We start from the raw sequence: 26,084 nt of genomic DNA on the forward strand, positions 1-26,084 counted from the left end.
AGTTCCATGCTGTTACTATAGCCTAGTTCCATGCTGTTACTATAGCCTAGTTCCATGCTGTTACTATAGCCTAGTTTCATGCTGTTACTATAGTCTAGTTCCATGCTGTTACTATGGTCTAGTTCCATGCTGTTACTATAGTCTAGTTCCATGCTGTTACTTTAGACTAGTTCCATGCTGTTACTATAATCTAGTTCAATGCTGTTACTATAGTCTAGTTCCATGTTTTTACTATAATCTAGTTCCATGTTACTATAGTCTAGTTCCATGTTGTTACTATAGCCTAGTTCCATGCTGTTACTATAGCCTAGTTCCATGCTGTTACTATAGCCTAGTTCCATGCTGTTACTATAGCCTAGTTCCATGCTGTTACTATAGTCTAGTTCCATGTTGTTACTATAGCCTAGTTCCATGTTGTTACTATAGTCTAGTTCCATGTTGTTACTATAGTCTAGTTCCATGCTGGTACTATAGTTACTGTAGTCTAGTTCCATGCTGTTACTATTGTCTAGTTCCATGCTGTTTCTATAGTCTAGTTCCATGCTGGTACTATAGTCTAGTTCCATGCTGTTACTATATTCTAGTTCCATGCTGTTACTCTAGTCTAGTTCCATGCTGTTACTATAGTCTAGTTCCATGCTGTTTCTATAGTCTAGTTCCATGCTGTTTCTATAGTCTAGTTCCATGCTGGTACTATATTCTAGTTCCATGCTGTTACTATAGTCTAGTTCCATGCTGTTACTATAGTCTAGTTCCATGCTGTTACTATAGTCTAGTTCCATGTTGTTACTATAGTCTATTTCCATGCTGGTACTATAGTTACTGTAGTCTAGTTCCATGCTGTTTCTATAGCCTAGTTCCATCCAATTACTATAGTCTAGTTCCATCCAATTACTATAGACTAGTTCCATGTTCTTACTATAGTCTAGGTCCATCTAGTTACTATAGTCTAGGTCCATGTAGTTACTATTGTCTAGTTCCATGCTGTTACTAAAGTCTAGTTCCATGCTGTTACTATAGTCTAGTTCCATGTTGTTACTATAGTTCCACGTTGTTACTATAGTCTAGTTCCATGATGTTACTATAGCTTAGTTCCATGCTGTTACTATAATCTAGTTCAATGCTGTTACTATAGTCTAGTTCCATGGTTTTACTATAATCTAGTTCCATGGTACTATAGTTACTATGGCCTAGTTCCATGCTGTTACTATAGCCTAGTTCCATGATGTTACTATAGCCTAGTTCCATGCTGTTACTATAGCCTAGTTCCATGCTGTTACTATAGCCTAGTTTCATGCTGTTACTATAGTCTAGTTCCATGCTGTTACTATAGCCTAGTTCCATGCTGTTACTATAGCCTAGTTTCATGCTGTTACTATAATCTAGTTCCATGTTACTATAGTTACTATAGTCTAGTTCCATGCTATTACTATAGCCTAGTTCCATGCTGTTACTATAGCCTAGTTCCATGCTGTTACTATAGCCTAGTTCCATGCTGTTACTATAGCCTAGTTCCATGCTTTTACTATAGTCTAGTTCCATGCTGTTACTATAGCCTAGTTCCATGCTGTTACTATAGCCTAGTTTCATGCTGTTACTATAGCCTAGTTTCATGCTGTTACTATGGTCTAGTTCCATGCTGTTACTATAGTCTAGTTCCATGCTGTTACTATAGTCTAGTTCCATGCTTTTACTATAATCTAGTTCCATGTTACTATAGTTACTATAGCCTACTTCCATGCTGTTACTATAGCCTAGTTCCATGCTGTTACTATAGCCTAGTTCCATGCTGTTACTATAGCCTAGTTCCATGCTGTTACTATAGTCTAGTTCCATGTTGTTACTATAGCCTAGTTCCATGTTGTTACTATAGTCTAGTTCCATGTTGTTACTATAGTCTAGTTCCATGCTGGTACTATAGTTACTGTAGTCTAGTTCCATGCTGTTACTATTGTCTAGTTCCATGCTGTTACTATAGTCCAGTTCCATGTTACTATAGTTACTATAGTCTAGTTCCATGCTGTTACTATAGTCTAGTTCCATGCTGTTACTATAGTCTAGTTCCATGCTGTTACTATAGTCTAATTTCATGCTGTTACTATAGTCTAGTTTCATGCTGTTACTATAGTCTAGTTTCATGCTGTTACTATAGTCTAGTTCCATGCTGTTACTATGATCTAGTTCCATGCTGTTACTATGGTCTAGTTCCATGCTGTTACTATAGTCTAGTTCCATGGTTTTACTATAATCTAGTTCCATGGTACTATAGTCACTATAGCCTAGTTCCATGCTGTTACTATAGCCTAGTTCCATGCTGTTACTATAGCCTAGTTCCATGCTGTTACTATAGCCTAGTTTCATGGTTTTACTATAGTCTAGTTCCATGCTGTTACTATAGCCTAGTTCCATGCTGTTACTATAGCCTAGTTTCATGCTGTTACTATAATCTAGTTCCATGTTACTATAGTTACTATAGTCTAGTTCCATGCTGTTACTATAGCCTAGTTCCATGCTGTTACTATAGCCTAGTTCCATGCTGTTACTATAGCCTAGTTCCATGCTGTTACTATAGCCTAGTTCCATGCTTTTACTATAGTCTAGTTCCATGCTGTTACTATAGCCTAGTTCCATGCTGTTACTATAGCCTAGTTTCATGCTGTTACTATAGTCTAGTTCCATGCTGTTACTATGGTCTAGTTCCATGCTGTTACTATAGTCTAGTTCCATGCTGTTACTTTAGACTAGTTCCATGCTGTTACTATAATCTAGTTCAATGCTGTTACTATAGTCTAGTTCCATGTTTTTACTATAATCTAGTTCCATGTTACTATAGTTACTATAGTCTAGTTCCATGGTGTTACTATAGCCTAGTTCCATGCTGTTACTATAGCCTAGTTCCTTGCTGTTAATATAGCCTAGTTCCATGCTGTTACTATAGCCTAGTTCCATGCTGTTACTATAGTCTAGTTCCATGTTGTTACTATAGCCTAGTGCCATGTTGTTACTATAGTCTAGTTCCATGTTGTTACTATAGTCTAGTTCCATGCTGGTACTATAGTTACTGTAGTCTAGTTCCATGCTGTTACTATTGTCTAGTTCCATGCTGTTACTATAGTCCAGTTCCATGTTACTATAGTTACTATAGTCTAGTTCCATGCTGTTACTATAGTCTAGTTCCATGCTGTTACTATAGTCTAGTTCCATGCTGTTACTATAGTCTAGTTCCATGTTGTTACTATAGTCTAGTTCCATGCTGTTACTATAGTCTAGTTCAATGCTGTTACTATAGTCTAGTTCCATGCTTTTACTATAATCTAGTTCCATGTTACTATAGTTACTATAGTCTAGTTCTATGCTGTTACTATAGTCTAGTTCTATGCTGTTACTATAGTCTAGTTCCATGCTGTTACTATAGCCTAGTTCCATGCTGTTACTATAGCCTAGTTCCATGCTGTTACTATAGCCTAGTTCCATGTTGTTACTATAGTCTAGTTCCGTGCTGTTACTATAGTCTAGTTCCGTGCTGTTACTATAGTCTAGTTCCGTGCTGTTACTATAGTCTAGTTCCGTGCTGTTACTATAGTCTAGTTCCATGCTGTTACTATAGTCTAGTTCCATGTTTTTACTATAGTCTAGTTCCATGCTGGTACTATAGTTACTGTAGTCTAGTTCCATGCTGTTACTATAGTCTAGTTCCATGCTGTTACTATAGTCTAATTTCATGCTGTTACTATAGTCTAGTTTCATGCTGTTACTATAGTCTAGTTTCATGCTGTTACTATAGTCTAGTTCCATGCTGTTACTATGGTCTAGTTCCATGCTGTTACTATAGTCTAGATCCATGCTGTTACTATTGTCTAGTTCCATGCTGTTACTATAGTCCAGTTCCATGTTACTATAGTTACTATAGTCTAGTTCCATGCTGTTACTATAGTCTAGTTCCATGCTGTTACTATAGTCTAGTTCCATGCTGTTACTATAGTCTAGTTCCATGCTGTTACTGTAGTCTAGTTCCATGCTGTTTCTATAGTCTAGTTCCATGCAATTACTATTGTCTAGTTCCTTACTGTTTCTATAGTCTAGTTCTATGCTGTTACTATAGTCTAGTTCTATGCTGTTACTATAGTCTAGTTCCATGGTGTTACTATAGTCTAGTTCCATGCTGTTACTATAGTCTAGTTCCATGCTGTTACTATAGTCTAGTTCCATGCTGTTACTATAGTCTAGTTCCATGTTGTTACTATAGTCTAGTTCCATGCTGGTACTATAGTTACCGTAGTCTAGTTCCATGCTGTTACTATGTTCTAGTTCCATGTTGTTACTATAGTCTAGTTCCATGTTGTTACTATAGTCTAGTTCCATGCTGGTACTATAGTTACTGTAGTCTAGTTCCATGCTGTTACTATAGTCTAGTTCCATGTTGTTACTATAGTCTAGTTCCATGTTACTATAGTTACTATAGTCTAGTTCCATGTTACCATAGTCTAGTTCCATGTTACTATAGTTACTATAGTCTAGTACCACGCTGTTACTATAGTCTAGTTCCAGGCTGTTACTATAGTCTAGTTCCATGCTGTTACTATAGTCTAGTTCCACGCTGTTACTATAGTCTAGTTCCATGCTGTTACTATAGCCTAGTTCCATGCTGTTTCTATAGTCTAGTTCTATGCTGTTACTATAGTCTAGTTCTATGCTGTTACTATAGTCTAGTTCCATGGTGTTACTATAGTCTAGTTCCATGCTGTTACTATAGTCTAGTTCCATGCTGTTACTATAGTCTAGTTCCATGCTGTTACTATAGTCTAGTTCCATGCTGTTACTATAGTCTAGTTCCATACTGGTACTATAGTTACCGTAGTCTAGTTCCATGCTGTTACTATGTTCTAGTTCCATGTTGTTACTATAGTCTAGTTCCATGTTGTTACTGTAGTCTAGTTCCATGCTGGTACTATAGTTACTGTAGTCTAGTTCCATGCTGTTACTATAGTCTAGTTCCATGTTGTTACTATAGTCTAGTTCCATGTTACTATAGTTACTATAGTCTAGTTCCATGTTACCATAGTCTAGTTCCATGTTACTATAGTTACTATAGTCTAGTTCCATGTTGTTACTATGGTCTAGTTCCATGCTGTTACTATAGACTAGTTCCACGCTGTTACTATAGTCTAGTTCCACGCTGTTACTATAGTCTAGTTCCACGCTGTTACTATAGTCTAGTTCCATGCTGTTACTATAGCCTAGTTCCATGCTGTTACTATAGCTTAGTTCCATGCTGTTACTATAGCTTAGTTCCATGTTGTTACTATAGTCTAGTTCCATGTTACTATAGTTACTATAGTCTAGTTCCATGTTGTTACTATAGTATAGTTCCATAATTGTTACTATAGTCTAGTTCCATAATTGTTACTATAGTCTATTTCCATGCTGTTACTATTGTCTAGTTCCATGCTGTTACTATAGTCCAGTTCCATGTTACAATAGTTACTATAGTCTAGTTCCATGCTGTTACTATAGTCTAGTTCCATACTGTTACTATAGTCTAGTTCCATACTGTTACTATAGGCTAGTTCCATACTGTTACTATAGTCTAGTTCCATGCTGTTACTATAGTCTAGTTCCATGCTGTTACTATTGTCTAGTTCCATGCTGTTACTATAGTCTAGTTCCATGCTGTTACTGTAGTCTAGTTCCATCCTGTTACTGTAGTCTAGTTCCATGCTATTACTTTAGACTAGTTCCATGCTGTTACTATAATCTAGTTCAATGCTGTTACTATAGTCTAATTTCCATGCTGTTACTATAATCTAGTTCCATGTTACTATAGTTACTATAGTCTAGTTCCATGCTGTTACTATAGTCTAGTTCCATGCTGTTTCTATAGTCTAGTTCCATGCTGGTACTATAGTCTAGTTCCATGCTGTTACTATATTCTAGTTCCATGCTGTTACTATAGTCTAGTTCCATGCTGTTACTATAGTCTAGTTCCATGCTGTTTCTATAGTCTAGTTCCATGCTGGTACTATAGTCTAGTTCCATGCTGTTACTATAGTCTAGTTCCATGTTGTTACTATAGTCTATTTCCATGCTGGTACTATAGTTACTGTAGTCTAGTTCCATGCTGTTTCTATAGCCTAGTTCCATCCAATTACTATAGTCTAGTTCCATCCAATTACTATAGACTAGTTCCATGTTCTTACTATAGTCTAGGTCCATCTAGTTACTATAGTCTAGGTCCATGTAGTTACTATTGTCTAGTTCCATGCTGTTACTAAAGTCTAGTTCCATGCTGTTACTATAGTCTAGTTCCATGTTGTTACTATAGTTCCACGTTGTTACTATAGTCTAGTTCCATGATGTTACTATAGCTTAGTTCCATGCTGTTACTATAGTATAGTTCCATGTTGTTACTATAGTCTACTTCCATGTTACTATAGTTACTATAGTCTAGTTCCATGTTGTTACTATAGTATAGTTCCATAATTGTTACTATAGTCTAGTTCCATAATTGTTACTATAGTCTATTTCCATGCTGTTACTATTGTCTAGTTCCATGCTGTTACTATAGTCCAGTTCCATGTTACTATAGTTACTATAGTCTAGTTCCATGCTGTTACTATAGTCTAGTTCCATGCTGTTACTATAGTCTAGTTCCATGCTGTTACTATAGTCTAATTTCATGCTGTTACTATAGTCTAGTTTCATGCTGTTACTATAGTCTAGTTTCATGCTGTTACTATAGTCTAGTTTCATGCTGTTACTATGATCTAGTTCCATGCTGTTACTATGATCTAGTTCCATGCTGTTACTATGGTCTAGTTCCATGCTGTTACTATAGTCTAGTTCCATGGTTTTACTATAATCTAGTTCCATGGTACTATAGTTACTATAGCCTAGTTCCATGCTGTTACTATAGCCTAGTTCCATGCTGTTACTATAGCCTAGTTTCATGGTTTTACTATAGTCTAGTTCCATGCTGTTACTATAGCCTAGTTCCATGCTGTTACTATAGCCTAGTTTCATGCTGTTACTATAATCTAGTTCCATGTTACTATAGTTACTATAGTCTAGTTCCATGCTGTTACTATAGCCTAGTTCCATGCTGTTACTATAGCCTAGTTCCATGCTGTTACTATAGCCTAGTTCCATGCTGTTACTATAGCCTAGTTCCATGCTTTTACTATAGTCTAGTTCCATGCTGTTACTATAGCCTAGTTCCATGCTGTTACTATAGCCTAGTTTCATGCTGTTACTATAGTCTAGTTCCATGCTGTTACTATGGTCTAGTTCCATGCTGTTACTATAGTCTAGTTCCATGCTGTTACTTTAGACTAGTTCCATGCTGTTACTATAATCTAGTTCAATGCTGTTACTATAGTCTAGTTCCATGTTTTTACTATAATCTAGTTCCATGTTACTATAGTTACTATAGTCTAGTTCCATGTTGTTACTATAGTCTAGTTCCATGCTGGTACTATAGTTACTGTAGTCTAGTTCCATGCTGTTACTATTGTCTAGTTCCATGCTGTTACTATAGTCCAGTTCCATGTTACTATAGTTACTATAGTCTAGTTCCATGCTGTTACTATAGTCTAGTTCCATGCTGTTACTATAGTCTAGTTCCATGCTGTTACTGTAGTCTAGTTCCATGCTGTTACTATAGTCTAGTTCCATGCTGTTTCTATAGTCTAGTTCCATGCAATTACTATTGTCTAGTTCCTTACTGTTTCTATAGTCTAGTTCTATGCTGTTACTATAGTCTAGTTCTATGCTGTTACTATAGTCTAGTTCCATGGTGTTACTATAGTCTAGTTCCATGCTGTTACTATAGTCTAGTTCCATGCTGTTACTATAGTCTAGTTCCATGTTGTTACTATAGTCTAGTTCCATGCTGTTACTATAGTCTAGTTCAATGCTGTTACTATAGTCTAGTTCCATGCTTTTACTATAATCTAGTTCCATGTTACTATAGTTACTATAGTCTAGTTCTATGCTGTTACTATAGTCTAGTTCCATGCTGTTACTATAGTCTAGTTCCATGCTGTTACTATAGCCTAGTTCCATGCTGTTACTATAGCCTAGTTCCATGCTGTTACTATAGCCTAGTTCCATGTTGTTACTATAGTCTAGTTCCGTGCTGTTACTATAGTCTAGTTCCGTGCTGTTACTATAGTCTAGTTCCATGCTGTTACTATAGTCTAGTTCCATGTTTTTACTATAGTCTAGTTCCATGCTGGTACTATAGTTACTGTAGTCTAGTTCCATGCTGTTACTATTGTCTAGTTCCATGCTGTTACTATAGTCCAGTTCCATGTTACTATAGTTACTATAGTCTAGTTCCATGCTGTTACTATAGTCTAGTTCCATGCTGTTACTATAGTCTAGTTCCATGCTGTTACTATAGTCTAATTTCATGCTGTTACTATAGTCTAGTTTCATGCTGTTACTATAGTCTAGTTTCATGATGTTACTATAGTCTAGTTCCATGCTGTTACTATGGTCTAGTTCCATGCTGTTACTATAGTCTAGTTCCATGCTGTTACTTTTGTCTAGTTCCATGCTGTTACTATAGTCCAGTTCCATGTTACTATAGTTACTATAGTCTAGTTCCATGCTGTTACTACAGTCTAGTTCCATGCTGTTACTATAGTCTAGTTCCATGCTGTTACTATAGTCTAGTTCCATGCTGTTACTGTAGTCTAGTTCCATGCTGTTACTATAGTCTAGTTCCATGCTGTTTCTATAGTCTAGTTCCATGCAATTACTATTGTCTAGTTCCTTACTGTTTCTATAGTCTAGTTCTATGCTGTTACTATAGTCTAGTTCTATGCTGTTACTATAGTCTAGTTCCATGGTGTTACTATAGTCTAGTTCCATGCTGTTACTATAGTCTAGTTCCATGCTGTTACTATAGTCTAGTTCCATGCTGTTACTATAGTCTAGTTCCATGTTGTTACTATAGTCTAGTTCCATGCTGGTACTATAGTTACCGTAGTCTAGTTCCATGCTGTTACTATGTTCTAGTTCCATGTTGTTACTATAGTCTAGTTCCATGTTGTTACTATAGTCTAGTTCCATGCTGGTACTATAGTTACTGTAGTCTAGTTCCATGCTGTTACTATAGTCTAGTTCCATGTTGTTACTATAGTCTAGTTCCATGTTACTATAGTTACTATAGTCTAGTTCCATGTTACCATAGTCTAGTTCCATGTTACTATAGTTACTATAGTCTAGTACCACGCTGTTACTATAGTCTAGTTCCAGGCTGTTACTATAGTCTAGTTCCATGCTGTTACTATAGCCTAGTTCCATGCTGTTACTATAGTCTAGTTCCACGCTGTTACTATAGTCTAGTTCCATGCTGTTACTATAGCCTAGTTCCATGCTGTTTCTATAGTCTAGTTCTATGCTGTTACTATAGTCTAGTTCTATGCTGTTACTATAGTCTAGTTCCATGCTGTTACTATAGTCTAGTTCCATGCTGTTACTATAGTCTAGTTCCATGCTGTTACTATAGTCTAGTTCCATGTTGTTACTATAGTCTAGTTCCATGCTGGTACTATAGTTACCGTAGTCTAGTTCCATGCTGTTACTATGTTCTAGTTCCATGTTGTTACTATAGTCTAGTTCCATGTTGTTACTATAGTCTAGTTCCATGCTGGTACTATAGTTACTGTAGTCTAGTTCCATGCTGTTACTATAGTCTAGTTCCATGTTGTTACTATAGTCTAGTTCCATGTTACTATAGTTACTATAGTCTAGTTCCATGTTACCATAGTCTAGTTCCATGTTACTATAGTTACTATAGTCTAGTTCCATGTTGTTACTATGGTCTAGTTCCATGCTGTTACTATAGACTAGTTCCACGCTGTTACTATAGTCTAGTTCCACGCTGTTACTATAGTCTAGTTCCACGCTGTTACTATAGTCTAGTTCCATGCTGTTACTATAGCCTAGTTCCATGCTGTTACTATAGCTTAGTTCCATGCTGTTACTATAGCTTAGTTCCATGTTGTTACTATAGTCTAGTTCCATGTTGTTACTATAGTATAGTTCCATAATTGTTACTATAGTCTAGTTCCATAATTGTTACTATAGTCTATTTCCATGCTGTTACTATTGTCTAGTTCCATGCTGTTACTATAGTCCAGTTCCATGTTACAATAGTTACTATAGTCTAGTTCCATGCTGTTACTATAGTCTAGTTCCATACTGTTACTATAGTCTAGTTCCATACTGTTACTATAGGCTAGTTCCATACTGTTACTATAGTCTAGTTCCATGCTGTTACTATAGTCTAGTTCCATGCTGTTACTATTGTCTAGTTCCATGCTGTTACTATAGTCTAGTTCCATGCTGTTACTGTAGTCTAGTTCCATCCTGTTACTGTAGTCTAGTTCCATGCTATTACTTTAGACTAGTTCCATGCTGTTACTATAATCTAGTTCAATGCTGTTACTATAGTCTAATTTCCATGCTGTTACTATAATCTAGTTCCATGTTACTATAGTTACTATAGTCTAGTTCCATGCTGTTACTATAGTCTAGTTCCATGCTGTTTCTATAGTCTAGTTCCATGCTGGTACTATAGTCTAGTTCCATGCTGTTACTATATTCTAGTTCCATGCTGTTACTATAGTCTAGTTCCATGCTGTTACTATAGTCTAGTTCCATGCTGTTTCTATAGTCTAGTTCCATGCTGGTACTATAGTCTAGTTCCATGCTGTTACTATATTCTAGTTCCATGCTGTTACTATAGTCTAGTTCCATGCTGTTACTATAGTCTAGTTCCATGCTGTTACTATAGTCTAGTTCCATGTTGTTACTATAGTCTATTTCCATGCTGGTACTATAGTTACTGTAGTCTAGTTCCATGCTGTTTCTATAGCCTAGTTCCATCCAATTACTATAGTCTAGTTCCATCCAATTACTATAGACTAGTTCCATGTTCTTACTATAGTCTAGGTCCATCTAGTTACTATAGTCTAGGTCCATGTAGTTACTATTGTCTAGTTCCATGCTGTTACTAAAGTCTAGTTCCATGCTGTTACTATAGTCTAGTTCCATGTTGTTACTATAGTTCCACGTTGTTACTATAGTCTAGTTCCATGATGTTACTATAGCTTAGTTCCATGCTGTTACTATAGTATAGTTCCATGTTGTTACTATAGTCTAGTTCCATGTTACTATAGTTACTATAGTCTAGTTCCATGTTGTTACTATAGTATAGTTCCATAATTGTTACTATAGTCTAGTTCCATAATTGTTACTATAGTCTATTTCCATGCTGTTACTATTGTCTAGTTCCATGCTGTTACTATAGTCCAGTTCCATGTTACAATAGTTACTATAGTCTAGTTCCATGCTGTTACTATAGTCTAGTTCCATGCTGTTACTATAGTCTAGTTCCATACTGTTACTATAGGCTAGTTCCATACTGTTACTATAGTCTAGTTCCATGCTGTTACTATAGTCTAGTTCCATGCTGTTACTATTGTCTAGTTCCATGCTGTTACTATAGTCTAGTTCCATGCTGTTACTGTAGTCTAGTTCCATCCTGTTACTGTAGTCTAGTTCCATGCTATTACTTTAGACTAGTTCCATGCTGTTACTATAATCTAGTTCAATGCTGTTACTATAATCTAGTTCCATGTTACTATAGTTACTATAGTCTAGTTCCATGCTGTTACTATAGTCTAGTTCCATGCTGTTTATATAGTCTAGTTCCATGCTGGTACTATAGTCTAGTTCCATGCTGTTACTATATTCTAGTTCCATGCTGTTACTATAGTCTAGTTCCATGCTGTTACTATAGTCTAGTTCCATGCTGGTACTATAGTTACTGTAGTCTAGTTCCATGCTGTTACTGTAGTCTAGTTCCATGCTGTTACTATAGTCTAGTTCCATGTTGTTACTTTAGTCTTGTTCCATGTTGTTTACTATAGTCTAGTTCCATGTTGTTACTATAGTCTATTTCCATGCTGGTACTATAGTTACTGTAGTCTAGTTCCATGCTGTTTCTATAGTCTAGTTCCATCCAATTACTATAGTCTAGTTCCATCCAATTACTATAGACTAGTTCCATGTTCTTACTATAGTCTAGGTCCATGTAGTTACTATAGTCTAGGTCCATGTAGTTACTATGGTCTAGTTCCATGCTGTTACTAAAGTCTAGTTCCATGCTGTTACTATAGTCTAGTTCCATGTTGTTACTATAGTTCCACGTTGTTACTATAGTCTAGTTCCTAGATGTTACTATAGTCTAGTTCCATGCAATTACAAAAGTCTAGTTCCATACTGTTACTAAAATCTAGTTCCATGCTGTTACTATAGTCTAGTTCCACGCTGTTACTATAGTCTAGTTCCATGTTACTATAGTTACTATAGTCTAGTTCCATGTTGTTACTATAGTCTAGTTCCATGTTGTTACTATAGTCTAGTTCCATGCTGGTACTATAGTTACTGTAGTCTAGTTCCATGCTGTTACTATAGTCTAGTTCCATGTTGTTACTATAGTCTAGTTCCATGTTACTATAGTTACTATAGTCTAGTTCCATGTTGTTACTATGGTCTAGTTCCATGCTGTTACTATAGACTAGTTCCACGCTTTTACTATAGTCTAGTTCCACGCTGTTACTATAGTCTAGTACCACGCTGTTACTATAGTCTAGTTCCATGCTGTTACTATAGCCTAGTTCCATGCTGTTACTATAGCTTAGTTCCATGTTGTTACTATAGTCTAGTTCCATGTTACTATAGTTACTATAGTCTAGTTCCATCCTGTTACTATAGTCTAGTTCCTTGCTGTTACTATAGCCTAGTTCCATGCTGTTACTGTAGCCTAGTTCCATGCTGTTACTATAGCCTAGTTCCATGCTGTTGCTATGGCCTAGTTCCATGCTGTTAATATGGTCTAGTTCCATGCTGTTACTGTAGTCTAGTTCCATGTTGTTACTATAGTCTAGTTCCATGCTGTTACTATAGTCTAGTTTTCATGCTGTTACTATATTTACTGTAGTCTAGTTCCTTGCTGTTACTATAGTCTAGTTTTCATGCTGTTACTATATTTACTGTAGTCTAGTTCCATGTTACTATAGTTACTATAGTTACTATAGTCTAGTTCCACGCTTTTACTATAGTCTAGTTCCACGCTGTTACTATAGTCTACTTCCACGCTGTTACTATAGTCTAGTTCCATGCTGTTTCTATAGTCTGTTCCACGCTGTTTCTATAGTCTAGTTACTAGTCTAGTTTCATGTTGTTACTATAGTCTAGTTCCATGTTGTTACTATAGTCTAGTTCCATGTTGTTACTATAGTCTAGTTCCATGTTGTTACTATAGTCTAGTTCCATGTTGTTACTATAGTCTTGTTCCATGTTGTTACTATAGTCTAGTTCCATGTTACTATAGTTACTATAGTCTAGTTCCATGTTACTATAGTTACTATAGTCTAGTTCCACGCTGTTACTATAGTCTAGTTCCACGCTGTTACTATAGTCTTGTTCCATGCTGTTACGATAGTCTAGTTCCACGCTGTTACTATAGTCTAATTCCATGTTGTTACTATAGTCTAGTTCCATGTTGTTACTATAGTCTAGTTCCATGTTACTATAGTTTCTATAGTCTAGTTCCACGCTGTTACTATAGTCTAGTTCCATGTTGTTACTATATTCTAGTTCCATGTTGTTACTATAGTCTAGTTCCATGTTGTTACTATAGTCTAGTTCCATGTTGTTACTATAGTCTAGTTCCATAATTGTTACTATAGTCTAGTTCCATGCTGTTACTATAGTCCAGTTCCATGTTACAATAGTTACTATAGTCTAGTTCCATGCTGTTACTATAGTCTAGTTCCATACTGTTACTATAGTCTAGTTCCATACTGTTACTGTAGTCTAGTTCCATCCTGTTACTGTAGTCTAGTTCCATGCTATTACTTTAGACTAGTTCCATGCTGTTACTATAATCTAGTTCAATGCTGTTACTATAGTCTAATTCCATGCTGTTACTATAATCTAGTTCCATGTTACTATAGTTACTATAGTCTAGTTCCATGCTGTTACTATAGTCTAGTTCCATGCTGTTACTATAGTCTAGTTCCATGCTGTTACTATATCCTAGTTCCTTGCTGTTACTATAGCCTAGTTCCATGCTGTTACTATAGCCTAGTTCCATGCTGTTACTATAGCCTAGTTCCGTGCTGTTACTATAGCCTAGTTCCATGCTGTTACTATAGCCTAGTTCCATGCTGTTACTATAGCCTAGTTCCATGCTGTTACTATAGCCTAGTTCCATGTTGTTACTATAGTCTAGTTCCATGTTGTTACTATAGTCTAGTTCCATACTGTTATTATAGTCTAGTTCCATGCTGTTATTATAGTCTAGTTCCATGCTGTTTTTATAGTCTAGTTCCATGCTGTTACTATAATCTAGTTCCATGTTACTATAGCCTAATTCCATGCTGTTACTATAGCCTAGTTCCATGCTGTTACTATAGCCTAGTTCCATGCTGTTACTATAGCCTAGTTCCATGTTGTTACTATAGTCTAGTTCCATGTTGTTACTATAGTCTATTTCCATACTGTTATTATAGTCTAGTTCCATGCTGTTACTATAGCCTAGTTCCATGCTGTTATTATAGTCTAGTTCCATGTTGTTACTATAGTCTAGTTCCATACTGTTATTATAGTCTAGTTCCATGCTGTTATTATAGTCTAGTTCCATGCTGTTATTATAGTCTAGTTCCATCCTGTTACTATAGTCTAGTTCCATGCTGTTACGGTAGTGTAGTTCCATGCTGTTACTTTAGACTATTTCCATGCTGTTACTATAATCTAGTTCAATGCTGTTACTGTAGCTTCTTTCGATACTATGACTGCTTCATCAGTTCTGTCCCCACAGCGACTGCAGTGAGAATAGCTATTGCATGAAATCTGTCTCCTTCTGTCCTGTTATCTCTGTTGTTTCTTCACGTCTGGTGAGGGGGCCTCCTGTATGCAGGAGATGTGACAGTATTATTACTGAGAACCTCACTTTTGGGGATGTGGCCTCTTGTATACAGGGATCTGTAACTAGTCTTTCTGGTGAGGTGGCCTCCTGTATACAGGGATCTGTAGCTAGTCTTTCTGGTGAGGTGGCCTCCTGTATACAGGGATCTCTAGCTAGTCTTTCAAGCGTGGTGCCTTCTCTGACAAACCCATTACTGAAAGTTGACAACAGTGTCTGAAATGACAACACTATCTCTGCTATTCTCACTGTGATCTGGTCATGTGTAACGTTCAATTTAACGTCATAGTCTGTGTATTGTACACAGTTAGCTGTCCTTCTACTACCAGCTATCCCCTGTAACAATATACACAGAGGAGTGGTGTCGTTCACCAGAGACTCTATTAGCTGTCCTTCTTCTCCTATCAGCTATCCCCTGTAACAATATACACAGCGGAGTGGTGTCGTTCCCCAGAGACTCTATTAGCTGTCCTTCCTCTACTACCAGCTAATGCCTTGGTCTCCAGTCATATTACATTCTGCTCTCCCAATTCCCTGTAACATTAATACCTTGGTTTTTGGGACTCCATAGAATGACTGATATCGGTCCTGCCAGAATCTGCAACTAACATTCCATAAGACTGACCCTTGAACCCCCCCCCCCCCCCCCATCATACTGTCTACACTGTTGTATCTCTGTCAGTCACTAGTTCAGCCCCTAAATGAGTCTGTAAGTCTGTCTTAATCTGCTCATATGCATCTTCTTCCCCCTGATGCTTAACTCTAACAATAGTTTGGTTCCCATATTCCCCCTTTAGGATGTGGTCCAGATTATAATTACCCGAACAAGCTCTCTCTCCCCAGGCTCGTGGTGTACTGGTGAATAAAACTCTCCCTGGCCACTCCTCTACTTACTGTACTAAAATACATTACAGGTGAAAATAACTCTCCCAGACAACTTCACCACACTAGTTGCTGTACTAAAGGACATTACTGGTGAATAAAACTCTCCCTGACCACTTCACTCCTCTAGTTGCTGTACTGGTTTCCTCATTAGCATGGAGGAGTTTCTGCAACCAAATTGCATGTGCATCGCTGCAGAAATGGAAATGGGCCTATATTGGAGGCCAAAAGTCATCTGGCACACTGCTTACGTCTTGACTGTCTTAAGATAGATTGTCAAATCATTTAACAGATGTCAATTGTTGTACAACTTCATGGGTACTCTCTGGTTATCCCTTTTTACCTCAAATAAACAGTGGATTTCTGCTGTTGTGGCATTTAACCATCTGTCTGACTTATTTGTTCACACAGGACAGATACGGGACTATCGTGGATCCTCTGGGGAGCCTCAACAACATAATGATGCTGATGAGGCAGAGAAGAGTCTCTCCACATCAGAACTCTTCAAGAAACACCTGCAGAGACCCACAGGGAAGAAATCTCATTGCTGCTCTGACTGTGGGAAAATATTAAACTCCTCAGTAAAACTTAAAATACATCAAAGAATTCACACTGAAGATAAACCTTTTGGCTGTACCAAATGTGGGAAGAGTTTTGTTCGTTCTAGCTGTCTGAAGCGACACCAGAGAACACACACAGGAGAGAAACCTTTTAGCTGTAATCAATGTGGAAAGAGCTTTACCCAGTCAAGAAGCCTGATATCACATCAGAGAACACACTCAGGAGAGAAACGAGAGAAACCATATAGCTGTACTCAATGTGGGAAGAGTTTTGTTCTTTCTAGCTGTCTGAAGAGACACCAGAGAACACACACAGGAGAGAAATATTTTAGCTGTACTCAATGTGGGAAAAGTTTTGTTGATTCTTGGTGTCTGAAGAGACACCAGAGAACACACACAGGAGAGAAACCTTTTAGCTGTACTCAGTGTGGAAAGAGGTTTACCCAGTCAAGAAACCTGATATCACATCAGAGAACACACACAGGAGAGAAACGAGAGAAACCATATAGCTGTACTCAATGTGGGAAGAGTTTTGTTTGTTCTAGCAAGCTGAAGGTACACCATAGAACACACACAGGAGAGAAACCTTTTAGCTGTAATCAATGTGGAGAGAGTTTTATTATATCTAGCCAGCTGAAGGTACACCATAGAACACACACAGGAGAGAATCCTTTTAGCTGTAATCAATGTGGAAAGAGTTTTAATATATCTAGCCAGCTGAAGGTACACCAGAGAACACACACAGGAGAGAAACCTTATAGCTGTGATCAATGTGTGAAGAGTTTTACAACATCTAGCAATCTGATTATGCACCAGAGAACACACACAGGAGAGAAACCTTTCAGCTGTGATCAGTGTGAAATGAGCTACCCTCGTAAAAGATCTCTGATCAAACATCAGAAAATACATACATGAAGTAGTTGTTTCATGACATCAGTGAAATAATGTAGAATGTTGTAACATAGTAGTAGGAGTATTTTAATGATGTCACAATGTCAAACCCTAAATGTCTACCCCTGTTTTATTGATTTTAACATGATATGGATATTAGCATCAGGGGAAAGATCCAGGCTCTGAATTGAAAGAGTACTATTTATGTGATTTAATGCAACACTTCAAAATGTAGATAACTGTTTTCTACAAGTTGTCCCATAACCAGTGATGTACACATAATTCCGCATGGTTTTTGAGCTGTTTGTTTTAGCGTTTTTGGTGCTTGTGCAGTTTGTAAGGTGCTTGTTTAAATAAATACTTAATATGATTATTGTGGCAGATGTTTGTGTATTTAGCACATTTTATGTTTAGGTTTTCAATTTATCACACACTTTTTCTGGATTTGGACTATTGATTTGGACAACTTTAAACTGTGACATTGGGGATATCCCACCTAGCAAAATGTTGGTGAAAATAAGACTATACCCAATGTACAATATAAGTTGCAGTTGAAAGTGAAAGTTGACAAGAAATCTATTTAATTTCAACGTACTTGCATCCTATACACATGGACACAGTATTTTGAATTGAGTCTATAATCAGTTTTAGGGACAGGAGTCCCGCTAGTTATACACATGGACCCAGTATAATGAATTGAGTCTATAATCAGTTTTAGGGACAGTAGTCCCGGTAGTCATGGTAATAATGGATCCGCTAGCTACGAGTGTAGATGGGAAGGTGATGCGCTTACAGCAGCAATAGCAGCGGGGAGGCCAGGTTGCTCTGTGTATATGTTGTCAATGCTGTGATGTTCACATTGGTGCGCAAGGCTTGTGTTATTCTATGTCACTGTACAATAAACTATATCACACCCATTACACTGTGTCCCCTTGGTTGTTTTTATTCATATGAGGGTACTTGGTAAAGGAAATGAATGGAAGAGATTGGTTCATGTACAGTAATTGTGCTTTATTCAGATATGCTGCATAGATATAAACAACACAGGTTCAAGTGAGTCTGGTGTCTATGGAGTCAAAGTGGTACAGTTGATCCTTGGAGTTGTCCTTCACTCGGTGATTTACCAGACCCTTTCGTCTTCTTCTTCTTGTTTTGCATGCAGGCAGGTCTTTTCCACGTCATTGTAGCATTACTCTTACATTGCTGCCTAGGACACACAGCCTGCCGGCTCTGTCTTTTTTCCATGTAAGTGCCAATATAAAAAAAAAAATCCTCTTCCATCAGTTCGTATAGGTCATGCTGATTACAAAGAACAAAAGTGGCCTAAGACACTGGCCAACTAAGCCATGGATTGTGAGTTCTAGTGTTTTCTGAAGTAGCTGAAAGCAGAGTGGCGCAGCGGAAGCGTGCTGGGCCCAAAACCTGAAGGTCGATGGATCGAAACCATTCTCTGCTAACCAGCTTGTTTTTTGCATTGAAGTGCGAAAAAAAAAATGCGTAGGTTAATTGCATGTGTAATTGCCATTATACATTTTTTTATACCTCTTCCATCAGTTAGTATAGGTCATACTGATTACAAAGAACAAAAGTGGCCTAAGACACTGTCCTCCTAAGCCATGGATTGTGAGTTCTAGTCTTTTCTGAAATGTCTCAAAGCAGAGTGGTGCAGCGGAAGCGTGCTGGTTCCATAACCTAAAGGTCAATGGATCGAAACCATTCTCTGCTAACCAGCTTATTTTTAGCATTGAAGTGAGAACAAAATTTTTAAAAAATGCGTAGTTTCATTGCATGTGTAAGTGCCATTATACATTTTTTTATACCTCTTCCATCAGTTCGTATTGGTCATACTGATTATAAAGAACAAAAGTGGCCTAAGACACTGGCCTCCTAAGCCATGGATTGTGAGTTCTAGTCTTTTCTGAAGTGGCTGAAAGCAGAGTGGCGCAGCAGAAGTGTGCTGTGCCCATAACCCAAGGTCGTTGGATCGAAACCATTCTTTGCGAACCAGCTTGTTTTTAGCATTGAAGTGCGAACAAAATGTTAAAAAAATGCGTAGTTTTATTGCCGTTATACATTTTTTTTATACCTCTTCCATCAGTTCGTATAGGTCATACTGATTACAAAGAACAAAGTGGCCTAAGACACTGGCCTCCTAAGCCATGGATTGTGAGTTCTAGTCTTTTCTGAAGTAGCTGAAAGCAGAGTGGAGCAGCGGAAGTGTGGTGGTACCGTAACCCATAGGTCGATGTACCGTAACCCATAGGTCGATGGATCGAAACCATTCTCTGATAACCAGCGTAGTTTTAGCATTGAAGTGCGAACAATTTTTTTTTAATAAAATGCGTAGTTTCATTGCATGTGTAAGTGCCATTTTACATTTTTTTTATACCTCTTCCATCAGTTCGTGTAGGTCATACTGATTGCAAAGAACAAAAGTGGCCTAAGACACTGGCCTCCTGAGCCATGGATTGTGAGTTCTGGTTTCAATCCATCGACCTCTGGGTTATGGACCCAGCACACTTCCGCTGCGCCACTCTGCTCTCAGACACTTCAGAAAAGACTAGAACTCACAATCCATGGCTCAGGAGGCCAGTGTCTAAGGCCACTTTTGTTCTTTGTAATCAGTATGACCAGAACGAACTGATGGAAGAGGTATAAAAAAATGTTTTATGGCACTTACACATGCAATGAAACTATGCATTAAAAAAAAAAAATGTTCGCACTTTATTTTATTATAAAAAAGTTTCAATTACAATATTTTATAAAATGTACAATACACAAAAAACCCAGACTAACATAGGCAGGTGAACAATTCACCCCCTATCAAATCAAAGAACTCAAATAAATAAAATACAACAAAAACTAATATAAACATAACATAAATTCTAATCTCACAAAACAGGCATGTTGAAATCAACTCACCAAACAACTATAAAAACCAAAAGGAAATTAACATACCAATACTTTCAAAGATTATAAGTAATTCTTCCACCATCCACCCTTGAAATCAACCCACTCCCCTCCACAAAAGCTTCATCAAAACATTCCCTTCCATAACAATGAAACGTATCTATATGCTTCTTAAACAATACTACAAAAATATCCCACACCCTTACCCTCTTACCCTCTTCCCCTCAAAAAAAGCATAATTCCTCCTACAAAAAATAGCATACCTCACAAAGCTCAAAGCGACATTCAACAAAACAACATTAACACCCTCGCACTTACCAGCCACGCCAAATAACACCAATTCATTCCACACATAATTTTTCAAAATATCACCCTCCCAGTTTCTATGTATCATTCCCTTTACCTTACAAATATTTTAAATATTTTAACTCCTCACATTCCACAAACAAATGCAGTAAATTTTCCGGTGACTCACCACATAAATCACATTCTCTTTTTATTTCCCTATTGATTTGATATAAAACCACCTTTGTATATGTACGATTATGCCTTATTTTAAAATCGTTACTTTCACATTCCAGACTTATGTTTTCCATTTAAAGTTTTCCATATCTTTTTTACGTCCAAAGTTGGAAAAATGTATTTCCAAACTTTCTCCGCAGCTGGCCTTTTCACATTTTTCTCTACCATTATTTTATAGAATCTTTTCACTGGGATACTAGATAAATGAGCCTTCTCCTTACTGTTACCAATAAACAAATTAGGAAAGACAAATAAATCTTCTCTAACAACTTCACTATTTATTAAATCCACCCATGTGCTTGGTATACTTTCTTTGATCTTCTCGTACATATTCTTCACTGTTCCCCCACCCACCTCTACATCCCATTCATGGATGATGTCAAAAATAGCTTCTTCAGGAAAAAAAACATGGAATTACCTCATATGTGTAATCTTTTATCTGTCTAAGACCTGCACTCATGAATACTTCACTATATAACACCTTTTCTTCGTACTTAATTTCTCATTCAGAAAAACAGGATGATTCATAATTAGGTCAATATGCCCACACTCATAATACACATTAGGCAACATGCATTTAGCACTTCTTTATAAAAATCTGGTACCTTTTCACACATTTTACTTTTAAGACCCATCAACAAACCATTATCTTCACATCCACCACTCTCATCCAAATAGACTTTGAAAAAATGTTTCCAGCCATAATCTAAGCTGTCATACACATATTTCTTTACTGTTTTTTATCCTAATAGCTTTTCTTTTAACGTCAAAATCTGCAAGTTTTAAACCTCCATAATCATAGTCTGCTATCAATGTTTTCTGCGCAATTCTAACACCTTTACCATCCCATATACATTTGACACCACATTATTCAATTCATTTATAACCCACTCTGGCATGTCTAGAACTCCCAAAATATACACAAGTTTAGATGATACCAAAGCATTTACAACAATTACTTTACCTTTTAACTTTAATTTTCTATTTTTCCAGAAATTCAAAGTTAGCTTGATTTTATTGAGGATCCCCGTCCAAGTTAAATCCCTTGCCTCTTTCTCCTCTACACCAATATTTACTCCCAGCACCTTCATAAAATCCTTAGCTACCTTGAATGGAATCTCACACTTATTTGCATTGATATCCCCAAAAAACATAATTTCCGTCTTCTCTATATTAACTTCAGTCCCCGATGCCTTACAGTAGATATCTATGATTTTCATAATGCTTTCAATGCTACCTACATCCTTCACAGTAAAAGTAGTGTCATCAGCGTACTGATGTATAACACTGACACCACCACCTGGGATTCCAACACCCCTCACCTCTTTGTCTCTAAGTATTAAAACAGCTAAAGGTTCCGTAGAAACACTGTACAATAGAGCTGACAAAGGACAACCCTGCCTTGCTGACCTCTCTATATGGAATGTATCAGTTAACACTCCGTTACATTTAACACAACTTTTTGCTCCACTATACAACAAGTTAATCCAAGATACAAATTTTGGCCCAAAACCAAACCTCTCTAAAGTCTGTAGCAGAAAACTATGTTCCACTTTATCAAAAGCTTTCTTAAAATCTAAACTTAAAACTATACCACCTTCATTTTCCATTTGATTAACAACATCTCTAATTGTACAAATTACATCTGCAACATCTCTTCCAGGTATTCCGTAGGCTTGTGTTGATGTAATAATACTTCCAATCACCTTTTTCATCCTATTAATTAAAACTTTAGTCAGTATTTAATCATCTGAATTTAGAAGACTAATAGGCCACTTAAGAAAAGACTCAGGAGGACAGTGTCATAGGCCACTTTTGTTCTTTGTAATCAGTATGACCAAAACGAACAGATGGAAGAGGTATAAAAAAATGTTTAATGGCACTTACACATGCAATGAACCTACGCATTTTTTAAAAATGTTGTTTGCACTCAAATGCTAAAAATATGCTGGTTGGCAGAGATTGGTTTCGATCCACCAACCTCTGGGTTATGGGCCCAGCAAGCCTCCGCTGCGCCACTCTGCCTTCAGCCAGTTCAGAAAACCACAGCTGGTTAGCAGAGAATGATTTCGATCCATAGACATCTGGGTTATGTGCTCATTACGCTTCCGCTGCGCCACTTTGCTTTCAGCTACTTCAGAAAAGACTAGAACTCACAATCCATGGCTTAGTTGGCCAGTGTCTTATGCCACTTTTGTTCTTTGTAATCAGTATGACTTATAAGAACTGAAGGAAGAGGTGTAAAAAAAATGTATAATGGCAATTACACATTAAATGAAACTACGCATATATTTATATTTTTGTTCGCACTTCAATGCTAAAAACAGCTGGTTAGCAGAGAATGGTTTCGATCCGTCAACCGCTGGGTTATGGGCCCAGCACACTTGCGCTGAGCCACTCTGCTTTCAGCCACTTCAGAAAAGACTAGAACTCACAATCCATGGCTTAGGAGTCCAGTGTCTTAGGCCACTTTTTTTCTTTGTAATCAGTATGACCTATACGAACTGATGGAAGAGGTATAAAAAAATGTATAATAGCAATGACACGAGCAATGAAACTACGCATTTTGTATATTTTTGTTCGCACTTCAATGCTAAAAAAAAGCTGGTTAGCAGAGAATGGTTTCGATCCACCGACCTCTGGGGTATGGGCCCAGCACGCTTACACTGCACCACTCTGCTTTCAGACATTTCAAAGAAGACTAGAACTCACAATCCATGGCTTAGGAGGCCAGTGTCTTAGGCCACTTTTGTTCTTTGTAATCAGTATGACCTATACGAACTGATGGAAGAGGTATACAAAATTGTATAATGGCAATGACACATGCAGTGAAACTATGCATTTAAAAAAAAATTGTACGCACTTCAATGCTAAAAAAAAACTGGTTAGTTGAGAATGGTTTCGAGCCATCTACCTCTGGGTTACAGGCACAGCACGCTTACGCTGCACCACTCTGCTTTCAGACACTTACTTCAGAAAAGACTAGAACTCACAATCCATGGCTTCCGAGGCCTGTGTCTTAGGTCACTTTTGTTTTTTGTAACCAGTATGACCTATACGAACTGATGGAAGAGGTATACAAAAATGTATAATGGCAATGACACATGCAATGAAAATATGCATTTTTAAAAAATGTTGTTCACACTTCAGTGCTAAAAATAAGCTGGTTAGCAGAGAATGATTTCGTTCCATCGACCTCTGGGTTATGGGCCCAGCACGCTTACGCTGCACCACTCTGCTTTCAGCCACTTCAGAAAAGACTAGAACTAACAATCCATGGCTTAGGAGGCCAGTGTCTTAGGCCACTTTTTTTCTTAGTAATCAGTATGACCTATATGAACTGATGGAAGAGGTATAAAATAAATTAGAATGGCAATGACACATGCAATGAAAATATGCATTTTTTAAAATTATCGTTCGCACTTCAATGCTAAAAAAAAGCTGGTTGGCAGAGAACGGTTTCCATTCACCAACCTCTGGGTTATTGGCCCAGCACACTTGCGCTGAGCCACTCTGCTTTCAGCCACTTCAGAAAAGACTAGAACTCACAATCCATGGCTTAGGAGGCCAGTGTCTTAGGCCACTTTTGTTCTTTGTAATCAGTATGACCAAAACGAACAGATGGAAGAGGTATAAAAAAATGTTTAATGGCACTTACACATGCAATGAACCTACGCATTTTTTAAAAATGTTGTTTGCACTCAAATGCTAAAAATATGCTGGTTGGCAGAGATTGGTTTCGATCCACCAACCTCTGGGTTATGGGCCCAGCAAGCCTCCGCTGCGCCACTCTGCCTTCAGCCAGTTCAGAAAACCACAGCTGGTTAGCAGAGAATGATTTCGATCCATAGACATCTGGGTTATGTGCTCATTACGCTTCCGCTGCGCCACTTTGCTTTCAGCTACTTCAGAAAAGACTAGAACTCACAATCCATGGCTTAGTTGGCCAGTGTCTTATGCCACTTTTGTTCTTTGTAATCAGTATGACTTATAAGAACTGAAGGAAGAGGTGTAAAAAAAATGTATAATGGCAATTACACATTCAATGAAACTACGCATATATTTATATTTTTGTTCGCACTTCAATGCTAAAAACAGCTGGTTAGCAGAGAATGGTTTCGATCCGTCAACCGCTGGGTTATGGGCCCAGCACACTTGCGCTGAGCCACTCTGCTTTCAGCCACTTCAGAAAAGACTAGAACTCACAATCCATGGCTTAGGAGTCCAGTGTCTTAGGCCACTTTTTTTCTTTGTAATCAGTATGACCTATACGAACTGATGGAAGAGGTATAAAACAATGTATAATAGCAATGACACGAGCAATGAAACTACGCATTTTGTATATTTTTGTTCGCACTTCAATGCTAAAAAAAAGCTGGTTAGCAGAGAATGGTTTCGATCCGTCAACCGCTGGGTTATGGACCCAGCACGGTTCCGCTGCGCCACTCTGCTTTCAGCCACTTCAGCAAAGACTAGAACTCACAATCCATGGCTTAGGAGGCCAGTGTCTTAGGCCACTTTTGTTGTTTGGAATCAGTATGACCTGTACGAACTGATGGAAGAGGTATACAAAAATGTATAATGGCAATGACACATGCAGTGAAACTATGCATTTTTTAAAATGTTGTACGCACTTCAATGCTAAAAAAAACTGGTAAGCAGAGAAGGGTTTTGATCCATCGACCTCTGGGGTATGGGCCCAGCACGCTTACACTGCACCACTCTGCTTTCAGACATTTCAAAGAAGACTAGAACTCACAATCCATGGCTTAGGAGGCCAGTGTCTTAGGCCACTTTTGTTCTTTGTAATCAGTATGACCTATACGAACTGATGGAAGAGGTATACAAAATTGTATAATGGCAATGACACATGCAGTGAAACTATGCATTTAAAAAAAAATTGTACGCACTTCAATGCTAAAAAAAAACTGGTTAGTTGAGAATGGTTTCGAGCCATCTACCTCTGGGTTACAGGCACAGCACGCTTACGCTGCACCACTCTGCTTTCAGACACTTACTTCAGAAAAGACTAGAACTCACAATCCATGGCTTCCGAGGCCTGTGTCTTAGGTCACTTTTGTTTTTTGTAACCAGTATGACCTATACGAACTGATGGAAGAGGTATACAAAAATGTATAATGGCAATGACACATGCAATGAAAATATGCATTTTTTAAAAATTTTGTTCACACTTCAGTGCTAAAAATAAGCTGGTTAGCAGAGAATGATTTCGTTCCATCGACCTCTGGGTTATGGGCCCAGCACGCTTACGCTGCACCACTCTGCTTTCAGCCACTTCAGAAAAGACTAGAACT

The 26,084-nt window shown here is 37.7% G+C and overlaps 1 protein-coding gene across 1 annotated transcript in view; it reads left to right on the plus strand.

Annotated features, from left to right (window-relative positions):
- LOC110527623 (oocyte zinc finger protein XlCOF22) overlaps window positions 1-18,257 on the plus strand; it is a 72,961-nt gene extending 54,704 nt beyond the window's left edge. The window contains exon 2 of the mRNA XM_021609025.2: window positions 16,298-18,257. Within this exon, the coding sequence (XP_021464700.2) occupies window positions 16,298-17,361 (1,064 nt within the window). The 3' untranslated portion in view covers window positions 17,362-18,257. The remainder of the gene's footprint in view (window positions 1-16,297) is intronic.
- Window positions 18,258-26,084: the final 7,827 nt, after the last annotated feature.

This window comes from Oncorhynchus mykiss, chromosome 7 (assembly GCF_013265735.2).
Source record: "Oncorhynchus mykiss isolate Arlee chromosome 7, USDA_OmykA_1.1, whole genome shotgun sequence".
In the NCBI taxonomy this organism is placed as follows: Eukaryota; Metazoa; Chordata; class Actinopteri; order Salmoniformes; family Salmonidae; genus Oncorhynchus; species Oncorhynchus mykiss.